This window comes from Manis pentadactyla, chromosome 8 (assembly GCF_030020395.1).
Source record: "Manis pentadactyla isolate mManPen7 chromosome 8, mManPen7.hap1, whole genome shotgun sequence".
NCBI lineage: Eukaryota > Metazoa > Chordata > Mammalia > Pholidota > Manidae > Manis > Manis pentadactyla.
Window position 1 is genome coordinate 116,486,908 of NC_080026.1, and position 22,154 is coordinate 116,509,061.

General features: G+C 41.2%; 1 protein-coding gene across 1 annotated transcript in view; it reads left to right on the forward strand.

Moving 5' to 3' along the window:
* The window catches only part of CFAP58 (cilia and flagella associated protein 58), a 94,201-nt gene that overhangs the window by 46,185 nt on the left and 25,862 nt on the right, over positions 1–22,154 (forward strand). The window contains exon 15 of the mRNA XM_036906474.2: positions 959–1,063. Within this exon, the coding sequence (XP_036762369.2) occupies positions 959–1,063 (105 nt within the window). The remainder of the gene's footprint in view (positions 1–958; positions 1,064–22,154) is intronic.

Consider the following 22,154-nt stretch of genomic DNA (forward strand, 5'->3'; position numbering starts at 1 on the left):
CCATTTAATGTCATATTAATTTATTCTATGTGTTTTCAAGCAGATCCTAAAAATTTCCAATTCCATGTCAGTTGCTATTAGAAAATTAGAAAATATTGGGGAGGCAGCTGTAAATATTTAGCTGCTAGTTTCAAAATGTCAGTACAGTTGAAAGTGAAGTTTTGGCTCAAAATCTAGAGATTATCAATTTATAACTATAGAGTTTGTTTGAATTTTGCATGGATAGCTATTGAAGGCATATCAAAGCTTTACGGATTGATAACTCCATTTGAGAGCTAAATGCCAATTTATTAGCAGAAGTCCACATCCTAGAAACCTTCCTCATCATAGGGCGTAATGAATCTTCTTGTTAGCAATTACCAAAGGAGAATCCTGAGGCTGAATGAATTAGGGAACCCTGTTTCATGCCTACAGAAACAGAGGGCATGGTAAGGGAAGCCTCAGAGTGCAGTAATTAAGAACCACAGGCTTTAGAGCCAGGCATATCTGGGCTTGAGTCCAGCTCTGACCCTTACCAGTGTGGGCAAATGACTTAATTCTCTGAGCCTCAATTGCTTTAGCCATAAAAGGGGAAGACTACTACTGTCTCTTAAGATTGTAATATTTGATATTGTATGAAAAACACTTAGCATAGTGTCTGGATGGTGGCAAAGAATCAGGTGTCATGGGTAGTAGCTCTCATCATCACTGTTATTCCCACTGGTGGAATAAACATACTCACTTACCATTTATTGGCCAAATAGAGCCAACAGATAAGACATTAGCCAGACTTGAGTCTGCTTTGCTGATCATTGCATCTATTATGCTTTTTCTTTTTTCTTTTTGGTCCTCATTCTCTCTGTAATGGGTCTGCAAGTTTGCAATAGATTTTAATAAAGCAGTAATTATTTTACATTGGGATCTCAGTGTTTTGAAACTGGTGGTTTCTCAGCTGATTTATTTTGTTCACCTTGAACAGGCCAGTGATCCCAGTACCTTTGAGCTGATACAGAAAATCCACACCCTGCAGAAGCGTCTCATCAGCAAGACAGAAGAGGTGGTTGAAAAAGAGCTGCTCCTTCAGGTAGCATTTTCATCTTCTGTACTCATCTAACAAGTGTGTTTTCTTAGCACCATCATCATCAGGACTGTTTTTAGAATGTTATTCAGTGGCTTTGCATGTCCCGTTTTTTTTTTTTATTAAGGTATCATTGATATACAATCTTATGAATGTTTCACATGAGCAACACTGTGGTTACTGCATTCACCCATATTATCAAGTCTGCCCCCACACACCCCATTGCAGTCCCTGTTCATCAGTGTAGTAAGATGCTATAGAGTCACTACTTGTCGTCTCCATGCTGTACTGCCTTCCCTGTGACCTACCTATATTATGTGTACTAATCATAATGCCCCTTAGCCCCTTCTCCCTCCCTCCCCAAACCCTTCCCTTTGGTAACTGATAGTCCCTTCTTGGAGTCTGTGAGTCTTCTGCTGTTTCGTTCCTTCAGTTTTGCTTTGTTGTTATACTCCACAAATGAGTGAAATCATTTGGTACTTGTCTTTCTCCGCCTGTTGCATGCCCCGTTTTTAACTGTAGATGGCAACAGTGACTCACACACAGAGAACAAACAACCTGATTAATTGTTTTTTTATGCTGCCATCACTGATATTTCAAGAATTCTGGAAAATTAAGTTCAAGGCTAGACTTACTGCATTGGGTAATGGGAGCTTTTATCCTTCACTTCTCTACAGTTTTATTTGTCAGATTCCTTTAAATACTTTTCTTCACATCTTCATGCAATGGGAAATGCTATGATTTTGATTTTGAAACTAAGCTTCCACATAGAGCACAAATCTGTTTTTTAGAAGATTTGTGAGAGTGAAATGGAAGGACAGATTTCTTTTGGTGGATTTTTTGCGGTAGGTTACTCTGGAGCAGTTAGGAATGGTGACGTCCTTTCAGGCTTGGATCTTTGCGAGTACCCGTTGTCACCATCGGCACCATCCTGCCAGACCCTGCTGGTGGCTTTGCCTACCTCGGCACAGTTCTTGGGGGTGGGTATTGTCATCCCCAATCAATAGATGGGGAAGTTGGGCTCCAGGAGTTTCGTGCAGATAAGAGTGTGAGCTGTGGTTTTAGGTGGCCTGGATTGGAATCCTGACTTTGCCAATTTGTAACTCCCGTGGTTAACGTCTGTGCACTTGAGGTTCTTCATCTGTTTCATGGGCCAACAACTGAACCTGGGGAAAGCGATCTTGGGAAGATTGAAAGAGTTTAGCATTATGCTTGACACAGAGTCAATGTCTCATAAATATTAGCAAGTGTTCTTATTATTTCTAATTCCAAAGCCCATAATCTTAACCTCTGGGTTACCATTTGTAAGAGCAGGAACTTCTGTATTTGAGCAAGGACCACACAGCCCTTCTTTTTTACACTCTATCTTTTTAAAAAAAGACATTTTCCCTGAAGTTGAGTATATAGTAAGTAGCTTAGCAGAGCATCACTATGCTGAACGGCCAAATGGGCATTTTTCTCTTCTCTTAAAAGTAACCCTGGTAGTTAAGAGGGCAGTCCTTACAGTCAGAAAGTCTGAGCTTGAGTCAGCTGTAAAGTTTTTGTATTTCATAACATGCGGGGAATGATATTAATTCTCCAAACCTCAGTTACTCCATCTGTTGAATGGGGATTATAATATACAGTTTCATTGTGGGAGGAACGTACTCCTGTCAGAGAGCACTACGTGGAAGTCCTGTTGTACGGATAACAGGACATGGGCACTGGGGTCTGGCTGTCCAGGGCTGTAGGTCCTCTAAGGCCAGTCCAGCCACAAGTCACTTGCCCAAGGCCATGCACCTGACCAAGTGGGGTCTCAAACTAGGCAGTCAGCACCAGTGTCTATGCTTTTTACCCCTTCATTACCCACCCTCTCTTGTTATCACTAAGTTTTTAAAAGAACACAATGTGTTTTGCCAGATCTCTCTGTTGTGTTTGTTTCATATTCACTCCACTGCTGTAAATTTATTATTTCCTTCCTTCTATGTACTTTGGGTTTATTCTGTTCTACCTTAAGATTAATGCTCAGCTCATTAATGTTCAGTTTTCTTTTCTAATATAAGCATTTAAAGCTATAAAATGTCCCTTAATTTCTTCAGTTCCTCCCCACAGGTTTTGAAATGTGGTATTTTCACATTCATATAATTCTATTTTCTGTTTTCAGAATTATTTCTCTTTTGAGAGTAAGTCTTAAAACTATCCACTGTATCTCCTATGGTTATTGAAAGTACAACTTTAAATTTCCAAATATATGGGCATTTAAGTTATTTTTTAGTTACTGGTTTCTCAGTTTCTGCATTGTAGTCTGTATTATACCAGTTCTTTGGGATTTGTTGAGACTTGCTTTGTCACCAGCTAAGTAGTCGGTTTTATAACTGATGCGCATATTCTCGAAAAGGATATGTACTCTCTAAATGCTCAAGGCTCAGGAATCTGTATAATGTTCATCAGGTCAACCTTGCTAATTGTATTGTCTAAACCTGTATCTTTCCTGATTTTTTTGTTTGTCTACTTGCTGAAAAAAAGTTTGTAGATTTGTCTATTTCTCCTTGTAGTTCCGTCATTTTTTGCTTTAAAAGCATTTTAGATTATCTTCATAAGATTAGTGAAAGGTTATGATTTTTATTTCTTCCTGGTGAATTGCTCCTTTAATACTATACAAGAACCCTCCTTAATCAATGCTTTTACTTACAAAGTTATCTGATATTAATATAGCTCTACCAGTTAATTTTCTTTTTTGCATTCTTTTCTATGCTTTTACTTTTAAAACTTTTGGTGTCCTTATATTTTAGGTGAGTCTCCTGTAATTAAAAGCATCCAATATGATATCTTTGTCTTGACTGGTATATTTAATCTATTTATTTATTGGTGATTTTAGGTTTATTTCTACCTTTTTATTTTCTATTATTTACCCTGATATTTTTAATGCTCAAAAAAAAGTCTGTTCCTGCTTTCTATTGGTTTAGTTTTCTTTATTCCTTCTTTTTCCCCTCCACCAGTCACTTTTCTCTCCTTATTACTTCCTATTCCCTTTTTCTTAGCTTATTCATTTTTTCTGAGTAGTTATTACCACTCAGTGTAATTTTCTCCCTTTATCCTCTCTCTCTCTCTCTCTTTCATGGAGTTCCTTAAAATATTTAACATGCGTAGTGAACATCAGGTCTAAACACATCTAAAGTTGGTCAACATCCTTATCCTTACAAACAACACAAGGACTTGAAATGCTTTAACTCCAGATGCCCCCTACCATCGTTCCAGTGTTAGTCATCATCATATTTTAAGAGTCAATGAATATTTGTTCAGATTTACCAATTCTTTTTTTTTCTATTTCTTTATATCTCCAATTCCTTATTTCTAGGTTCTACCTGTTTCTTTTAGAAGTACATCCTTTTATGGTTATTTCAGTGATTAGCTTTTCAGTGGCTAACACTCTTCTTTGCTCAACTGAAAATGCTTTATTTTGGCCTTACTTGTAAGTGATTAAATTGAAATTCTATTTTCCATTTGTACTTTAACAGTGTTAGTCCTTTAAGAAGTCTGCTGTCAGTCTGATTACTATTTCTTCTATTTTAGGTATCCTGCCTTTTCTTCTGTTTGGTTGTTAGAACTTCTCTTTGCCTTTGTTGTTCTGGAGTTTCTGTACAATGAATGCATTTGGCATGAATTTAGTTTTATTCACTAAGGGCTCACTGTGCTTCTTGAATCTGAGGATTCCCATGTCTTGGAATAGTCTGTTCTTCATTCTCTTTATTTATTCCTTCTGGAACTCTTATTAGATGTATGTTGGATTTTCTCATTCTTTCTTCCTTATCTATTGACCTCTTTGATCTTGTTCTTCTCTTTATCTCTTATGTTACATTTTCTCAGCTTTATCTTTTTGTTTACTAAATCTCTCTTAGGGTATCTGCTAATAGCCTATCCACTGCCATTTTCTTTTCAATGATTTTGGTTTTATTTTCTTGAGATTCTTTTTCACATATGACTCATCTTTGTTGATAGTGTTGTGATCTTTTCTTATGTTTTTACTCCTTCCATTGTGTCTTCAATTAATTTAAACATTTATAGTCTTTATCTAATAATTCTATTAGTGGAAGGTCTTGGAGGTCTTTCCTAGTGTTTATTGTGACTGCTAATTTTCATGGAGAATCTTTTGCTTTTTGTGTTGTGCTTTTGAATTGTGGACTCATGTTCAGAAAGGATTTATTTATGGCACTTGGGAGTGGCCCAGGTAAAGGGTATGTTTTTTATTTGTTTCTGCCAGGTGTCCTAAAAGATATCACTTGTTTAGAGTAATTTTTTATGTTAAATTATCACCTTGGGGTTTACTGGATTACTTGGTTAATGTATATTAGAAACCCCAAATCTTGTGATGGAAGATCCATGCATAGAAATTCCCAGAGGAGTTGATTTTTTTCCCCCCTACTCAGCATCCAGGGGAGGTAATTAAGTCTCTCTGTGGTCTTCCTATTCGAGAGGGGTAGATTTCTATCTATTGTTTCTTTTCACTGAGGTGGAACTCTTTATGTGGAGGAGTTTTAGTACCAACTGTCCACGTCACACTGGCCCAGCACCTCATCTTTTATTCTCTGTGGCCATTAAAATCCAAGCCCCTTGTGCCTTGAGTTCAGCCGCTTATCCCATTCAGTCCCCAAGGGATAGCTGCTCTAATATGCTGTCCACCCTTTGATTTTGACGCTTGAGGATCAAACTGTAAAAACTCCTTGTGATTAAGAGGATGTGTTGTTTTATTCAGCATGTCTAATGCTCTGTGGACTTTAGTTTTCAGGTTCCTTGGTCTGCCATATTGCCATAAATAGAAATTTCTTGTTTACTCTAATTCCTAGTTTTCTCATTCATAAAATGGAGATAATAGTACATACTCAAAGAATGGAGTGTGTTCAGTACACATGAAAGTTTATGAGAGTACTTAGTTATCATTAACAATGTTCTCATTAACATTGCTATTATTACTAATATTATTAATCATCTATCAGTTTTTCCAGGTCTCCAAAGTTTAATATTTTCCCTCAGTTTACCTTTATTCAGTTCCTCATTTAGTCTTTCTTTTGGCCCATTGGGTCCTGTGCCTGCTGTGAGTTTCCTTCTGGAGTTTATGTGTCCCCAGACAACAGGCCTTGTTAGCTTGGTGAAACCCCAGGTGCTCCTTGGGATTTGACAGTTTCTCAATTTCATCTGTTTCATTAAATTGTTAGAGAAATTCTCTGTGCTCACAACAGAACATTTTGCAATTAGGAAGCTTTTTGGTTGAATTCCTCTGAGTATCAGAACGTTTTTTAAACAACTGTTTAATGTGTTACACGGTGATGAAGAAAACTCATCATTTCCCAGCAGCAGCCATGTTGGAAGCCTATTTCCCCCTACTCAACTGTGAGCTCTTTGAGGAAAGGCACTTGGTCATTCATCCGTGAACCCCAGTGCCTGATACAGTACCAGGCACATGGTAAGTGCTCAGTAAGGGTGGACAGGCTCTCTGCCTGGCAACTCCCACTCACTCTCCAGGCCTTAGCTTAAATGCTTTATCTTCAGGGGGCGCTCTTCCTTTCATACCACTCATCACACTGGTCATTAACAAAATAGTTGTACTTGTGTGTGTTTAATGACTCTGTCCTGGCAGACCATTAGCTTCACAAAGGCAGTGTCTGTGTCTGTCTTGATCATTTCATCCCAGGCTCCTTGCCCACAGGTAAATATTTGTAGGTGACTGATTAAATGTTGGAAGAATGGTGGTCCTGCAGTAAGTGGTATGTCTCACAGTCATTTAAGTTCTGACATTGAGCTTTGAGAAGTTATTTGGGAATTTTTCTTCTTATTACATTTTTGTTAATTCTAACATTAACTTCTAACTTTGCGGGAGTCTAGACTTCACTGTGGCTTTATGGATCTGTAAACTTGATGCAAACTGTCAGTGTCCTTTTTTGTGCCGGGGCAGGCTGATTCATGTGGTGTGCCCAGCGTTCTCTCCTTCTTCCGGGTGGGTGTGAAAATGGTTCTTGAACTTGACTTTACAGCTTCAGTGGTAAGATAAAGTCTGTGTCTTGCCAGGGTTGGAACCTGCAGTGCGGTTGGGAAGAAATTCTTTTCTTTTGCTCACCCAGCTACTCTCCCCTTCAGTGAAGCAAGAGAACTACAAGTGCACCTTAGCTGTGCCTCCTGGTGGTCTCTGCTTTCTCTTTTTGTTCCCTTTATCCCCCATGTCTTACAAATCCCTCAGTGTTAATGACTTATTGAAAGAACAAAAAGGCATCTGTAGGATCAGCAGGCGTATGTGCCGTGAGTAACTGCCATTCATTAACCGCGTATCATCATATCAGCAGCACCACCATCATCATCAAGATGGGATTCTAAATAATGGCAGACAGCATGATGGCATTCGAGAGGGGAGCTCTAACTTCTTGCCAGAGGCACTTGAAAATACAAGGAACAGTCACAGAGGTTAGGATTTGTTATTCCAAATGTTTAAGTATGGATAGCAAGTTCATGTACACTCACCCTCAGCGTCAGGCAGGTAACAACAAACGCAAAGTCAACTTTGCATATCATAATCATAAATGGTAACTGTTAAGGGCCTCAGAGTCAGAGGCCAAGGGGAATGATGGGGACTACAGCACAGAGCAGGCTGCAGGTCCCACCTCTAGGAAGCTGCTAATCCACTCTGGCTAATTGTCTCTGTTGCCAAATCTTGAATTGTTCAAGAATAGCTGGAAATAAGAGTTTCTGTGTTCACTAATACTGAGTTTTAAGTATTGGCAACTTTAAGAACATTGTATGGGCTTCCCAGAAATGTATCTGCCAACTACCCTTCACCCACAGGAGGCTGGTTTGTAACCTCTAGGTTCAAGGCCTGGGGGAGAAAGAGATTTAAAGGAACAAAAGCAACACAGTCACCTTGTTTTGATTGCTTTGATCCAGTCCTTTGTTATGATTCCTTGATGGAAGAACACAAGAATCAAAAGGGACAGAGGAGATGGGGAGGGAGGAGGAGGAGCAGCTTGCAGGTGGTAGGCAGTGATGGACAGTCAGAGGTGAAGGAGGCTGGGTTCCTCCGGGGAGGTGGGCAGACTGGTGGAGGGGTCTGGGTTTTTTTTTTGTGGGGCAATGGTCATGGGCTTAAAGGAAAATGAAACTCCTTAAGATGTCTTTTCCCTGATGCTACTGACTTTGCCTTATGTTCATTTTACAAGCTTTTCTACAGCAGGAAAGGACTTCCCTGAATTGTTAAAAAAGACTGAGTTGCTTCCTGACCTTCCAATGCACAGGCAGCAGATGCATTGCAGACAGTTGTTCAACTAACAGTTACTGAGCACCGCCTACATGCCAGGGCACCTGGAGATCCAGGGTGAATGAGACAGACTTGAACCTGGCTGTGAAAGACATCCTAGTTCTGCAATCATAGGGCAGTCGAACAAGGGCTGTGATTCTGTACAGGCCATTATGGGACTCTGAACAAGACTTTGGAGTGGTCAGGAGCTTCCGGCTGGGTTCCCTAACTCAGAGACTGAGAAAAGGGCTTGGGTTCCAGTAATTTCGGAGGTGGTCTCAGGAAGCTGGAGCCAGGGAGCAGGAGAGTGAGACGGGAAGGAGGAAAAGCCAGTAAAGGGAGGGGGAGAGCTGGTTACCCTGTGGATATCTGAGTCCCAGTGGCACTGGAGTCCCTCTGAGGAACCCCAGTGAAACCACTGAAGAATTTCCTTGTCAAAGGAGTGGGGCTGGGACATTGTTCAGTGACTTCCATCCCCCACTGGTTGAAAGTTACCCCTGCAGGCACAGAGCCTCTTCTGAAAACAGACTGATGGTACTTCAGTAGTTTCCACTCCCACCTCTGAGGAAGCCCTGGCTGGAGGCAGGAAAGCTGATTCCACATGCCCTTGAAGGCGAAGCTGCCAGAGTGTTCCAGGAGCTGACGGCCAGCTCAGTGCGCCAGGCATTTCAGTGGCAGCTGACATTTTGAGATAGGCTGAGAGGATGAGGCTCAGGGCACCTAAGGCGTCTGCTACAGGAGAATAGGTTTGCTGGCAGGTCCCGAAGATCACCAACCAGTAGGCCTTCTTCAGTAGACCTAAGTCCCTTAGTCACTTAGCTTCTTACCTGAACGGTAAGCTGCCAACCCAATTTTAGAAAAGGCCGTGGCCATTTTCCAAACCAACTTCCCATTTGGGTTTCCCCCATTCCACCTGCTGCCATTCCAGCTGATATCTAGTAACCGGATGACTCGGTTGGTCATGCTGTGGTTCATTTAAAATACGGTGCCCTGATCTTTTTGTAATCATAGCCATCCTTTACTGAGTTCTTACTGGTGTAGGCACTGTGCTTTACCCATGCCCAGACCTCAGGGGTGCACACAGTGAATGATAGCTGGTCGGGCAGGAGGGTGAAATGGTAGGTGAGACACCTGATGAGGTGGTATAGTTTTGGGGCAAGGACAAAAATTTGACCTCCTAGAATGTTCATGCTGAATTATCTTGCCCAGAACATTCCTTTTACAGATGAGAACATGGAGGATTTCCCTTAATATGTAGAGTGGTGGGATATTACTAGAAGGGTTAATCACTTTAGGGGGTTATGATGCCTAAGAGCCCATTGCCTATTGAACATGACACACTGAAATGACCCAAGTGAGAAAAATACTTTGCTGGAGTTCACATGTGTGTGGCTGTGGGAGCTTGTCCTGTGCCTTCTCAATGGCTTCTTGTGCCTAGAGGTCTAAGGAATAGGCATGTCCCTCAGGAAAATAAATAATGAACTGAGGTGGATATCTTGGTTTGTTGTTGGCATCTGGGTCCTGCCCTTTCAAGGTGAACTTTTTCTCTAATTTAATTTTATGACCGACTGGATGCAAGTCTGGTTTACTTAACTGTAAAATGGCTTGAATGGTTGGAGGGTTTGAACGAACCTGTACAAGTTATTCACTGTATAGGGGGAACAAATCTCATAGAGGAAAGATTTAGATAATTCTTTAGTAAGGGTCTTCATTTTTCCTGAAGTTCTGATTGTCTCACATATTTGATGTTCACAATGTGTTAGACATCCCACAAAGTACTTTAATATGGATTATCTCATTTAGTCTTCACCACACCCTTGTAAGATGTGAGCTATTATCTTTTCCCTTTATAGGCAGCAAACAAGAGGCAGAGAAAAGTTGGGAAACTGCCCCCAATGCCACACCTGTGGCAGCTGGTGGTGTCATGAATCTAACTTCAGCAAGTCTGGTTCCAAAGGCTCTTCACCAAGAAAACCATGGTTGTTGATTCACTTTGTACAGACCAGCCTTATCATCAATGGGGAAGATTCACATTTCTTATCACATATCTTATTCACATTTCTTATCAAGGATAGCCTTGCTACTCTAACCATGGTCCTAAAACAAGTGATATTGGCATCGCCAGAGCACCTTTTAGAAATGCAGAATCCCAGGGCCTCCCCAGGCCTAATGAATCAGAATTTGCATTTTAACAAGACCCCCAGGGGTTCAGGAAACTGGTTCAGTCAGAGGAGCTCTGGGGCCCTAAAAGATAGTAATCCCCTTTCTTTGCTCCAAAACAAGAGGTGTGGTTCAGGAGGGAACCCATGACTCCTGGTTATGAGGCATGCTGCCTTGCCTGGTAACTTGACCTTCCTGCATATCGGTAGGTTTCCTTCTCTGGATGTCATCATCTTATCTGCATCCTTTGGTCATTGTAATAATGAAAGGAAAGAACTGCAAAAAGCATTTAGCAGAATGCCCGTGGTTATGAGACCTGGCTGGTGCTCAGAAAAGCTCATAATTTCTGGTTTGGAGCATGATAACCTCACACTCTGATCCTCATCTCTTGAACTTCAGGAACTGGGATCTAGGAGGAATCTGACAAATGAGTACATCCAGAGTTTAAGGCATGTTTTAGGGCCCCACAAACTCTCAAAGGCTACTGATGTTCATATGAAAAGTCTAGAATGTTTCCTTGTTGATAGAGACATGAAAATCCTTGCTCCTGTTTGATGGTAGCCTGGATGGATTTGGCAGATGCTGCAGAGAGTTTTGAAGAGTGGAGGGAAATGGCAGTAACAACTCACATTTATTGCAGGCTGAGAACATACCCAGCCATCCTATGCTAAATAGCATTTTGCTTTCCCTGAATCCATAGGAAGCCCAGATGAGGTGGATGCTGTTTTTTCTGTTTTACAGAGGAGAAAACTGAGGCTTCAAAACAAAACTTACCCAAAAGTTTGCAGCTAAGAAATGCTGGAGTTGCAATGATAAACAAGTGTTGGGTAAAGTATGGACTATGGTGGGTGGCCCACTGCCTGTTTTTCTTTTTTTATTTAAGTATCATTGATATACAATGTTATGAAGGTTTCACATGAACAACACTGTGGTTTCAACATTCACCCGTATCATCAAGTCCTCTCCCACCCCATTGCAGTCATGGTCCATCAGTGTAGTAAGATGCTATAGAGTCCTTACTTGTCTTCTCCATGCTGTACTGCCTTCCCTGTGACCTACCTATATTGTGTTTGTGAATTATAATACCCCTTAATCCTCTTCTCCCTCCCTCCCCACCCACCCTCACCACCTGTTCCCTTTGGTAACTGCTAGTTCCCTCTCCATGTCTGTGAGTCCACTGCTATTTTGTTCCTTCTGTTTTGCTTTGTTTTTAGCTCCACAAATGCCACTGCCTGTTTTTATATGAATGATATTTATATATTTAAGTGGTTAGAAAAAAGAAGAATTTATCTCATGACATGTAAAAATGATACAAAATGCAAATTTCAGTGTCCATAAATCAAGTTTCACTGGCACACAGCCATACTTATCCATTCATATTTTGCCTGTGGCTCCTTTCCTACTACAGCTACAGCACTGAGTAGTTGTGGCAGAGACTACATGGCCCAGAAAATCCAGTTACTGCTACTGGCCCTTTACAGAAAAGCTTTACTAACCCCTCTAATAAACCTTAGTCCTTAGAATCCAGAAGAGGGCCATGCCCACTGTTCTATGGTGCCTCCCAATAAAGCCACTTAACATTCCACTTCCATGACTACTCCACACCCTGCCCCCACAAATTCCAAAAAAATCGTTCAGTTATTAAAGAACTGCTTAAAGGTATGGAAGGCTGAATTCTATTGTCATGTCCCAGTTGCTGGTGGTGTTGACTGCCCAAAACATAATTCTTCCCACTCTATTGTGGATAACTAAGTGATCATCCTCTCCAAAGCTGAGCAGAAATTATTGGAGATACTCCATCACTAGAGAGACCAGGAATCAAAAGGTATAGTGTAAGCTGATTGGAAGCCTGTCTGCAGGTTTTTGTTCCATTTTACAGTCAAGGGGAAGAAGAGAGGGGAAGTACCTTCTGCAAAGAATATCTAAAGTATTAGAAATGGTTGAGGAGATTTCTTGCCTAGTGTACTACTCCCCGTGGGCTGCTGCTCTGCTGCCATGTCCTCCTGGGACTTCCTGGGGGAGATGCCTGCTTTCCTGTACATGCTCTTCACGTGTCAGGGAGGATGGAAGGAGCAATTAGAGGTGGCTTGTTCCGAAAAGAGAATGCACTTGCTGGCCATAGCGGAGATGTGCATGCATCCATGTGGCCTACGTGTGGGGCGCTATATACCTGCATACACTGGTTTGTCTAAGATGGCCTTAGTGTGAGCACCCTGAGAGGTGGTGTTCCAGGGCACCTTGCTCATGATCTTATAGCACCACAGCAACCATCAGTGTCTAAAGGGCACATTATCAAAGTACTCTGCATATGTTTTATCTCAGTGGTTCCCAAATACTGATCTGGGGATTGGGAGAATCTCTATGTTCCCAAATGTAAATGTTCACTGGTTTGTAATGAAATGAGCACAATGACTGTGTAGCATAAAGTCAATTTTACTTTTCAATTTGGGGAACTGCTCTTTTTTTTCTGTGTCCTTCTTTCTTACTTTGGTGATGTAAAATGTTATTTATTTTGAAATGGCATTCTTTTGTTTTTTGTAATTACTTTCCTTTATGAAATTGGTAGGTGCTCTTGACAAATTCTGTTTTGTCAGCATGGACCTGGAACTAGATTACTGCAGTTTGAATCTTGGCTCTGCCAGTAGCTCTGAAACCCTGGACAGGTTACTCAACTCAGTTTCCTCACTTGTTAAGTGGGGATGAACATACTTCATAGGTCCATAGGGGAAGCTATGTTAATATATATATTTAGAATAGTCCCCAAAGGAGAAGTTAGCAAGACCATGCTTGTACCTCCTGTATTTCAGAGGGAATTATTCAGGTCCAAGAATAATTCCCTCTTATCCAAGATTGAATCCAAGATTGAATATTCAATCAAGGAACTATTACTTTATCTCATAATCTTTGCAGCAACCTCATATACTACTAGTGTACTGATCAGGAAACTAAAGGTCAGAGAGGTTTACGGGCCCTCAGAAAATGTCTCTGCCATTACTGGTAGCTCTAAGGGAAAGGGCGGTCTTGCAGAGTTGTCTACACCTGCTGGTCTCCTTTATGGGAGCCAGCTTTTAATATGCAGATGTTTGAGGCTATTCTTAAGATTGTGTTCTGCTTCATTTAAGGTGAATACGTTTCTCAACCTGTGTCCCTTCACACTTGCCTGGGTGTACTTAATGTGCTCAATTATTGCATGCCTTCCCATATTCCCTCTCACTAGCTCTCTCTAAATGCACCAGGAATAACTTCTCATGACGTTACAGTCCTGCAAGCATTAGGAGTTCCTTAAAAAGAGATTGGCTCTGGTAGGCTCGATTAGGCAGACAGAGGTTAAAAACCAGTTTATACCTTCCCTTGTGAGTCCCTTAGACACTTGTCATTTCAGCCAACCTGAGGAGATACAGAGTTGACTGGTGGGCTTTGTACTGCTATGTGGCTGAACCTCTCTGGGTCTGCTTTGGCTGGCCATCTAAGATTCAAGGAAGAGAAAGTAGGTCTCTTGGTCCAGACAATTCACTAGCCCTTTGACTAGAGAAGCCTTCCATGGGGGAGAGTGTTAGTGGTATTAGGTAGAAAAGCATAGTGATTAAGAGTTCCTACTCTTGAACAAAGCAGATTTGAGTCAAACTCACTCATAATAATGTGTGAGCCAGAACAAGTTACTTAACTTTCCTAAGCCTCAGCTCTTGATTTGTAAAATATAGGAAATAATACCTTTCACATGAGTTTTTATGTAGATTAAATGAGATCATCTTTATCAAGCACATAGCCCAGTGCTTGCACTTAATAAATGTTGGCAGCTATTATCATGGTATTGCACTTTGGACCTAGATTTAGATTTTAGAAGAAGCCCCCAAATAGTAGCTTATAAATGGCTTAGTATAGCAAGTCAGCATTTCATACGTGATCTCACTTTCAGGAATAATTGCTAGGAATACCCATCCTTAAGGCAGCTTCTCACTTCACCTCTATGGTGACTGGCCCATTAATTGGTATACTCATGAAATAGTTAGCTTTTGCTTTATAACGAATCAATCTAAAACTTAGTGGCTTAAAACAATAATCATTTATTAGATCACGATTCTATCAGTTGGCAATAATGAGCTGAGCTCAGCTGGCCAGTTTTTCTGTTGGGCTTACCTGGACTCCCTCATGTTTCTACAAGCAACTGGTGGTGTGCTAAGGGCTGGTTGATCTGGATGGCATGACTCACAGTGGTTGGTGCTGGCCGTCGGCTGGAGTGATAGGAGTGACTGAACCACATATCTCCAGCAGGCTAGCCCAGGTCTAGTCTCATGATGATACTCTCAGCATTTCTAAGAGCAGCAGGAAAGGACAAGCCCCAACACTTAAGTGCTTTGGGCCTCCATTTGTGTCATGCTTGTTGATGTACCACTGGCCAAAGCAAGTCACGTGGTCATGCCCAGAGTAAATGTGGGAGAAGACTATCTAATATCATGGATATATGCAGCCATTATTGCAACAATATACTGTAATTTCTTTTCTCTGGTGAGTTTGAATGGAAATACTTTGCATGTAAGCGTCCAAGTGGCACAGAATTCTTTTTTTAATCCTTTGTGTTGAATATGGTATTTTAATATGCCTGGCATCTGGTTGCTATCCTTGGATTTTATTGCTGACATGTTTTTCTTCTCTTTAATCTTTTATTCCCTTTATTTGGGAAATTATAGTTTGCTGCAGGACATAGTTCTTTTTATAGGAGAAACTGCTGTGATGTCATAACAGCACATTTCCTTAGGATATGCATTTATCCCCATGTGTTTGGAAACATGATCCAAAATCTGAGTGTTCATTTCTATTCTGGCCTCCGACTTCATAATGAAACAGAGCAAATATGTGAACAAAATGTATTAGTTGATAAATTAATCTTTAAAAAATGTTATTTGCTATTTTCTTTTGATTTCTAATTATTGAGTGCTCATAGGTGAGGGAATCTTTAAAATGAATTAATTTTCTTTCTTTTATAAGGGCCAGTTTGAACTTTCACAACCAAGTGAGAATAATAATAATATGTTTCTGATATCAGAAGCTATTCAAGTTGTTTTAGTAAGAGCAATGTTTAGCAGGAATTTTCTTTAGTATAAACAAATAGCAATAATATGATAGTAACTGAAAATGGAAATAGATTACTTAGAGTCCAAACAAAACATTTTCAATAAGGAATTTCTCAGTAGAACATTTAGGTTCTTATTGAATCTGTACACAATTATATCTTAACTCCCCAAACAAAACAAATTTTCAGTGATAAATGTTTTTGGACAGCAGCAAGATTCAATTCGGTTCATTTCAAGATGCAGATTTATTTGTGAAATTAGAAGAAAATAGTGACCAACAGGAACCTAGGGGAGTCATATCTATCTTGAACTGTTCTGTTGGTGTTTCATCCAGAAATACCTCAGAGACAGAGGTGCTTCTTACAAGGATGAGGAAAATTTCAGCTGGAGCAGAAATTAATTTGTATTTATAGTCCAAACACTTACATGAATCCTTAATCTGCTTTTTTATGATTTCAGGGGAATTTATAGAATCGTTTAGATTGGAAGAAATCTCCAGTGGGTCATCAAGTTCCCTCTCCTTATAATGGCAGCACTGATTTTATTATCCTTAAAGCATCTCTGATAGATGGGTGTCAAGTCTGGCTCATGTTTCATGCATTTTAAAATGTACATTCCCTACCCTGAGTGTATTTAATGTGTAGGAAACAGACTGAGAGCTGCCTATATGCCCGGGAGACGTTTTCTTATCCCTGACACAGTCTCCTCTGAAACAGATGCCAAATATGTAGCATATTAAGCATTATATTGATGCCATCAAACCCAGCTTGCTTTTGGCCTTTGACAACTGGAAATATTTTTCTCAATGTGTGTAGGGACCCAGTGTGCTGTCAGCTGTGAAGCAATGATAGAAGGTCAGTCCCTCTTATATGCCCTTGTCCTGAATACCTCCAGGGATCTGCTATCGCCCGAATTAAGAGAGTCTGCTTGGAAGACCAATTATGTACCAAAAGGTATTTTGGGGTATCTCTAATGTCTGAAGAAGTTTGTGAGACACAAGGAATATAAAGTATGGTCATTACCTCCAAGGAATTTTTATTCTGTTTGAGAAGATTCCTGAGATGTATTTGGGAAGAAATGAGACTGGTCTCTGTGAGCAGGGTGTGAAAATCCAGACCATTACTTTATGGTTCCACTGAGTGAACAATACCCAGTTATGCATAATCACATTGTATTGGATACTAACAATAGTGGGAGCCCAACTAGGCAGTAGAGACATTGCGAGGACAGTAGATGATATGGTGTTGTTGTTCAGAAAAGCTGTGAGAGCCACGGGGTGAGGGCAGGGAAGATGAATAAGAACTGGCTTCTTCAAGATGCAGTTGGGCCAAACTCTGATGTGTCACAATGACTTACTTAGCAATTGCCTAAAAATATGTGTCGAAGAAGGATGGGATAGCAGTTGAGAACTCAGACCTAGTTTTGAGTCCTGGTTTTACAAATGCCTAACTTTGTGACTTTGGGCCGACAGGTCACCCTCTCAGAGCCCCAGTGACTCCCGCTATAAAGTGGTGAGAGTAAAGGACCTGGTTCATAGAGTGGTTATAAGGATCAGATGAGATCTTAGGACAGAGCTAGACATGCCAGCTGGTGAGATGGTGGCAGGACTGGTGTAGAAAAGGAACTGGAAACACATGGGTGTGGAAATGGAAAGTTTTCTTGAAGGAGGCATATTAGGAATCAAGAGAAAATGGCATTTTAGGCTGAGTGAAGATGAAGTGTCAAAATTCTGAGATGGGTGAATACATTTGGGATGTGGAGAATGCGGCTGAGTATCAGGGGCATATAGCTGGTTATTTTGTGTTGTATTTGTTAGGTGGGGACCAGTGATATGATCTTAGACCATGCATAGGCATTAAACTTGCTCCAGTGGACCAGTATGGACTCCAGTCCCAGCAATGACCACAACTCCTGTGGCAGCAGTTACGGCCTTTTGATTGCCTATTGTATTATTGTGTGTTCAATCCTGTGATGGGTCCTTTATATTGTGTATTGTTTTTAATCTGCACAGTAAGTTTGATTATTTATGTATTAGGCCAATTTTACAGAGGAAACTGGAGCTCAGAGTGGTTAAGTAATATGTGAAGGTTGCAGAGCTAACTGGGGACAGACCTGGAGCTCAAACCCATGCAGGCTGTGGTGAAAGTTAACTTCCATATTTTAGTCCAGGTGGGTCTGCTTTCCAGGCCTATGTTCTGCAGAATATTAACCAGCTGGGGATGTGACACATTAAAAGTGATGAGGAAGAAAGACTAAAAGGGACATGGGGACTGGGGCTGAAGGAACAACTCAGAGACAGTTGTAATTTGGGCCCATGTTATTGAGAATATTGGTATGGACAGGCACTGGGGTTGAGGAGAAAGGAGTAAATCCCTGAGATCTTTAGAAATGTCAACTTAGAGGACTTGGCATTTGAATGACTGTGAAGGTCAAAGTAGAAGAGTCAAAGGTGGCTTTTGGTATTTCATCCTGGTGAGTGATAGCTCCCTGCAGCTGATCCACTGCTTTGGGGTCATTAGCCACACCACACCCTTCATCTTGCTCCTACTCCCCTGACATCTCCCCACCTCTCTTCCCCTCCTCCCATACGCACTCAGCTGCTCAGGCTGAAACTTGAACCATGAGAATCTTTAAACCTTTAACAGGAACCAAACAAAAAACAAAACGGGGTAAAAAACCCCACATAATATAACGGCTGCAAACAGTTAACTATCACAGAAAAACTAGGGACTCTGGTAAGCCTTTCATCCCATCTTCACTATTTCTGATTGTGCCTCTGGTGGGGTTTGCAGTTGGGGTGGAAGAAATCTTTCCCCCATTATGTCTTATGTAGCCAATTTACTTATTTGTATCAGACCCATCATGCCAAATAGCTTCTCCTTTAATTTTCTGCTGTTTCTGGGTGTGTAAGTATGCCTTCTCTAAGAAGTGATGGTTTTCTTTTTCCTTTCTAATTATTATTCAATTTGTTTTTATTTCCTGACTCATCACTTTATGATATCAGTTACTTTTTAAAAAATTAGTGGGATAACAGAAATGATGTTGGGTTTTAAGCACCTGAAGGAAGGAGGGATTAGAAATCAGAGAGACTGAAGAGAGAGTGAATGGCCAGGAAGCTACTGCAGTAGGATTGTGATGTTGTGATGTCCAAGGAGACTGGAATGAGGGAAACTCATGAAATAGCCACAGGAGAAAATGGGCTGGCTTTGTTATTGCGGGCAGGGCACAAAAAATGGCTTTTAGGCCTCAAATCCAAAATCTGGTGGTCTAGTTAACAGTCACCAGAACTTGACTCTTTTGTTAATAGAGTTTGGAGTTTACGGCAATCAAGAGAGTTTGGAGTTTGTGTCAATCAAAAGAGGAAAGAAGATGGAAATGATTTAGAATTCTTGGTTTATAAACAGCTCCAGGAATGTGGATTTAAAAAGAAATTAGCAGATATTTTAATTTTCTTCAATATTGCCATGGTCTGACTCTTAATCTAGCTAGAGGCAAAATATCACATAATAATTACAATTTATAAATGTTTTTCCAGTTGACAAAGCAGTTTTACATATATTTTTTCATTTGGTCTTCAGCAAGGTCTGTGAAATAGATGGTGATAGAAATATCTAACATTTGTCTCAAAAGTTTCATTTTGCAAAGCACTCCTAGTTACATTACCTCATTTAATACTCACACTCATTGATTTCTAGCTCACACTCAAAAGGCTGGTGTCTAATTGTGGTTCTCTACACACAAAATATTTTCTGTCTTTGAAAATGAAATTCCCCACAGAAAATGTCTGTCCTTGCCCTGCCCATGCACTGAGCCCTCTTCGTTTTTCAGAATCCTGTTCAGATAGGACAGTATTGTTGCCTGTTCCGCACTAGAGGGAGGTAATGGACAGAGGTGCAGAAAAACTGAGGGAAGTAGCTCAAGGGAGGATCCAGCCCTTGGAGGTATGTGCCAGGGATGATTGACAAGCAGTCCCCCCGGCAACACGGAGGGGTATGTGGTCTTTGGTGTGGCCTTGTCATCTTTAGCTTTTCTCCCAAGTGGAGACAGTGGAGGCATCTTGCCTGTGGGGGGGGGGGTGTAGAGTGCTATTTAGGGAGTGACATTTCATAAGCAAACACACATAGAGGCTCCCCATTCTGCAGCTCCTTTCACTTTCCTTGATTTTCATAGAAGGGAAGGGAAAATTCATTTGGCTGTTTGCACGGTCTTTCAGTGAAATGTCTATGGTTTTGCAGTGGAACTCAGAGGGCAGCCTTGCAGAGGACCAGGGAAGAGAGACTTCAGTGGTGGGCATAGGTCATCACTGTTGGCATCTGCCAAGAGAGGTAGAACCTCAGGAAGGATATGGCCACACAGAAGTCACCCACTGGTTCCCTTTGAGGTTTGAGGGTCCAGTTCTGGGAGGCTGTCAGGCTTCCAAGGGTTCAGAAGGGAAATGATGATGAGAGAATGGAAGCAGTACACCTGGGTTACTTGTATAAGACATGTGGCCATGAAAAATTGGAGGAAAAACATAAACACACATACAATACAAATACATTCTTGTTATATAAGATGCAAAGATTTTAGAAGCACATAGAATAAACCATGTAAGATCTCTGTCCCTTTTTGTCACAGCTCTACTCCTCAAGTATAATGGAGTGACATGTGCTCTTCCAATCCCTTAGTAAACATTTTAGAGAGAGGCTGGGGTTCACATTGATCGCAGACAGGGGTGCAAAGAGTTAACATGGAAGAAGGAGGAGATTCAAGTTAGGGGTGTGTGTGTGTGTGTGTGTATGGATATAAAATGTATGGTTTTATGTGCATGGATATGTTTGTTCATATACATGTGCTACATTTGTTATATTTATTCATACATACATACCCGGAGAGAAGATGCAGGTAATCAGCTCTTCAGTTGATATGGGGAGGAGGAGGGGAGCTTGTGCAGTGCTGATGTCCTGGGATGAAGATCAGGGTCTCTGAAGCTTCTGTCCATCCCGATCAGGTCGTCTGCTAAGAGCAAGTGTGACCAACATGAAACTGGGATCCTGAGGAAAGAGGTCTGAAGGGGCTGTTGGGCACATGATATCCGGGTGTTCATAAGAAATGAAAATGAGAATTTCTGCTTGGAGGGAAGGGACAAGTCAGCATGCAGAACGTGAATTTGCAGTGGCCCCCACTGTATGTTCTGCGTTGTCCTCCAGTAGCACTGGGTGGTCTGGGAGCTGACAAACTGAACAGCAGGAGAGAAGGAAGGCCTGTGAGTGTGAGTGGCAGGTATGACAAAAGGTTGGGAGTGAGGAGGCAGAAAGTGCTGTAGAGGCATTCCGGAGTATTTGGCTCTGGGGCAGAGGTGGGGGAAGCAGAACAGTGAAGCTAGGAGAGGCCGATGGGATGAGTGGAGTGGGAGGGTTGAGTAACTCTAGCTCGCAGTGACCGCAGAGAGTGGAGTGAGAGACATGGTAAGTTAGGGGCCTGCATGCAGAGATGGGACTCGGAGCTAGAGCATTTTAAGGCCACTCTTGAATTAGTGACATTCACATTTAAATTGGCTATGAAATTTCAGGTATAGCATTTCGTCCAGAAAGAATTAAAAAAATATATGTATGCCAGTACTTTTTGTGGTATTTCAGACCCTACTTCCTAAATTTGTTTATCAAATTCTCCTATTCAAGTGTCCGTTTGTAAGTGTCATTTCTGAAAATCGGTATGTCTCCAAATGACACCTGTTTGGAAAAGTCTCTATTCCTTTTTAATATAGACTATCACAGATGCTCTGTGACCTGTGACGTCCTTCTTCTGCAAGGCCTGATATCTCCTTGGTAGAACATGATACGGTCCATTTTTGTACCATCCTGTGCTTTTATTTTATAAAATCCGATCCTTTGATCTGCCCAGCTATTCATGTTGCACCTTTAGCTATGTATAGGCTCATGACTCCTTGCTGTGGCTGGTTTGGACAGGACATCAAACATGACATTTTTTTCCCACAGCTTTTCCTCTTCTGTCTGCTGGAGAGGGTTCCGTCTTCACCTCACTTTTGGGAGAGCCCCATTTCCCACGGTGGGGGAGGGGTTTGTCCTTGTCAGAGTTGTTCTCTTAGCTTCTGAGCTGCGTAATCATGGCAGCAGTGAAGGATGGCTGGTAGGCAGCACATGAAAGAAGTTTTTCTAGGAATTTTGAAGTTGAGGGTGTGAGGGTAGCTATGGGTTATGAGGAAAGGGGGATTTTAAGCAGTGATGTGGATATACTTCCACTTTACAGTAGTTGATACCAATGAAGTACTGAAGTGCAATTACCATTTGTTGACTGGAACACATGGGTCTCAGTTTCAGCAGGGCTACACTGGAATCACCACTCTGCAGTCAAGAACAGACTGCATTAAAAAGAGAGTAACCCCAGGACCACTGAAATCACAAGAGCTGTTGGTACAAGGGTAACAGAAATTTAGGAGTCTGACAACAAAAGGTTATTTCTTCATGGTTGCTGCTTTTCACATTACTGTCTCACCTTGTGTTCTTTTGGAAATGAATCTATTTTGTATTAGCAGAACTTACAAATTTTGACTTCCCTTAAATTTTATCATGTGCTTTATGGAAAAAATCTGTGGAAGGTCTGATTT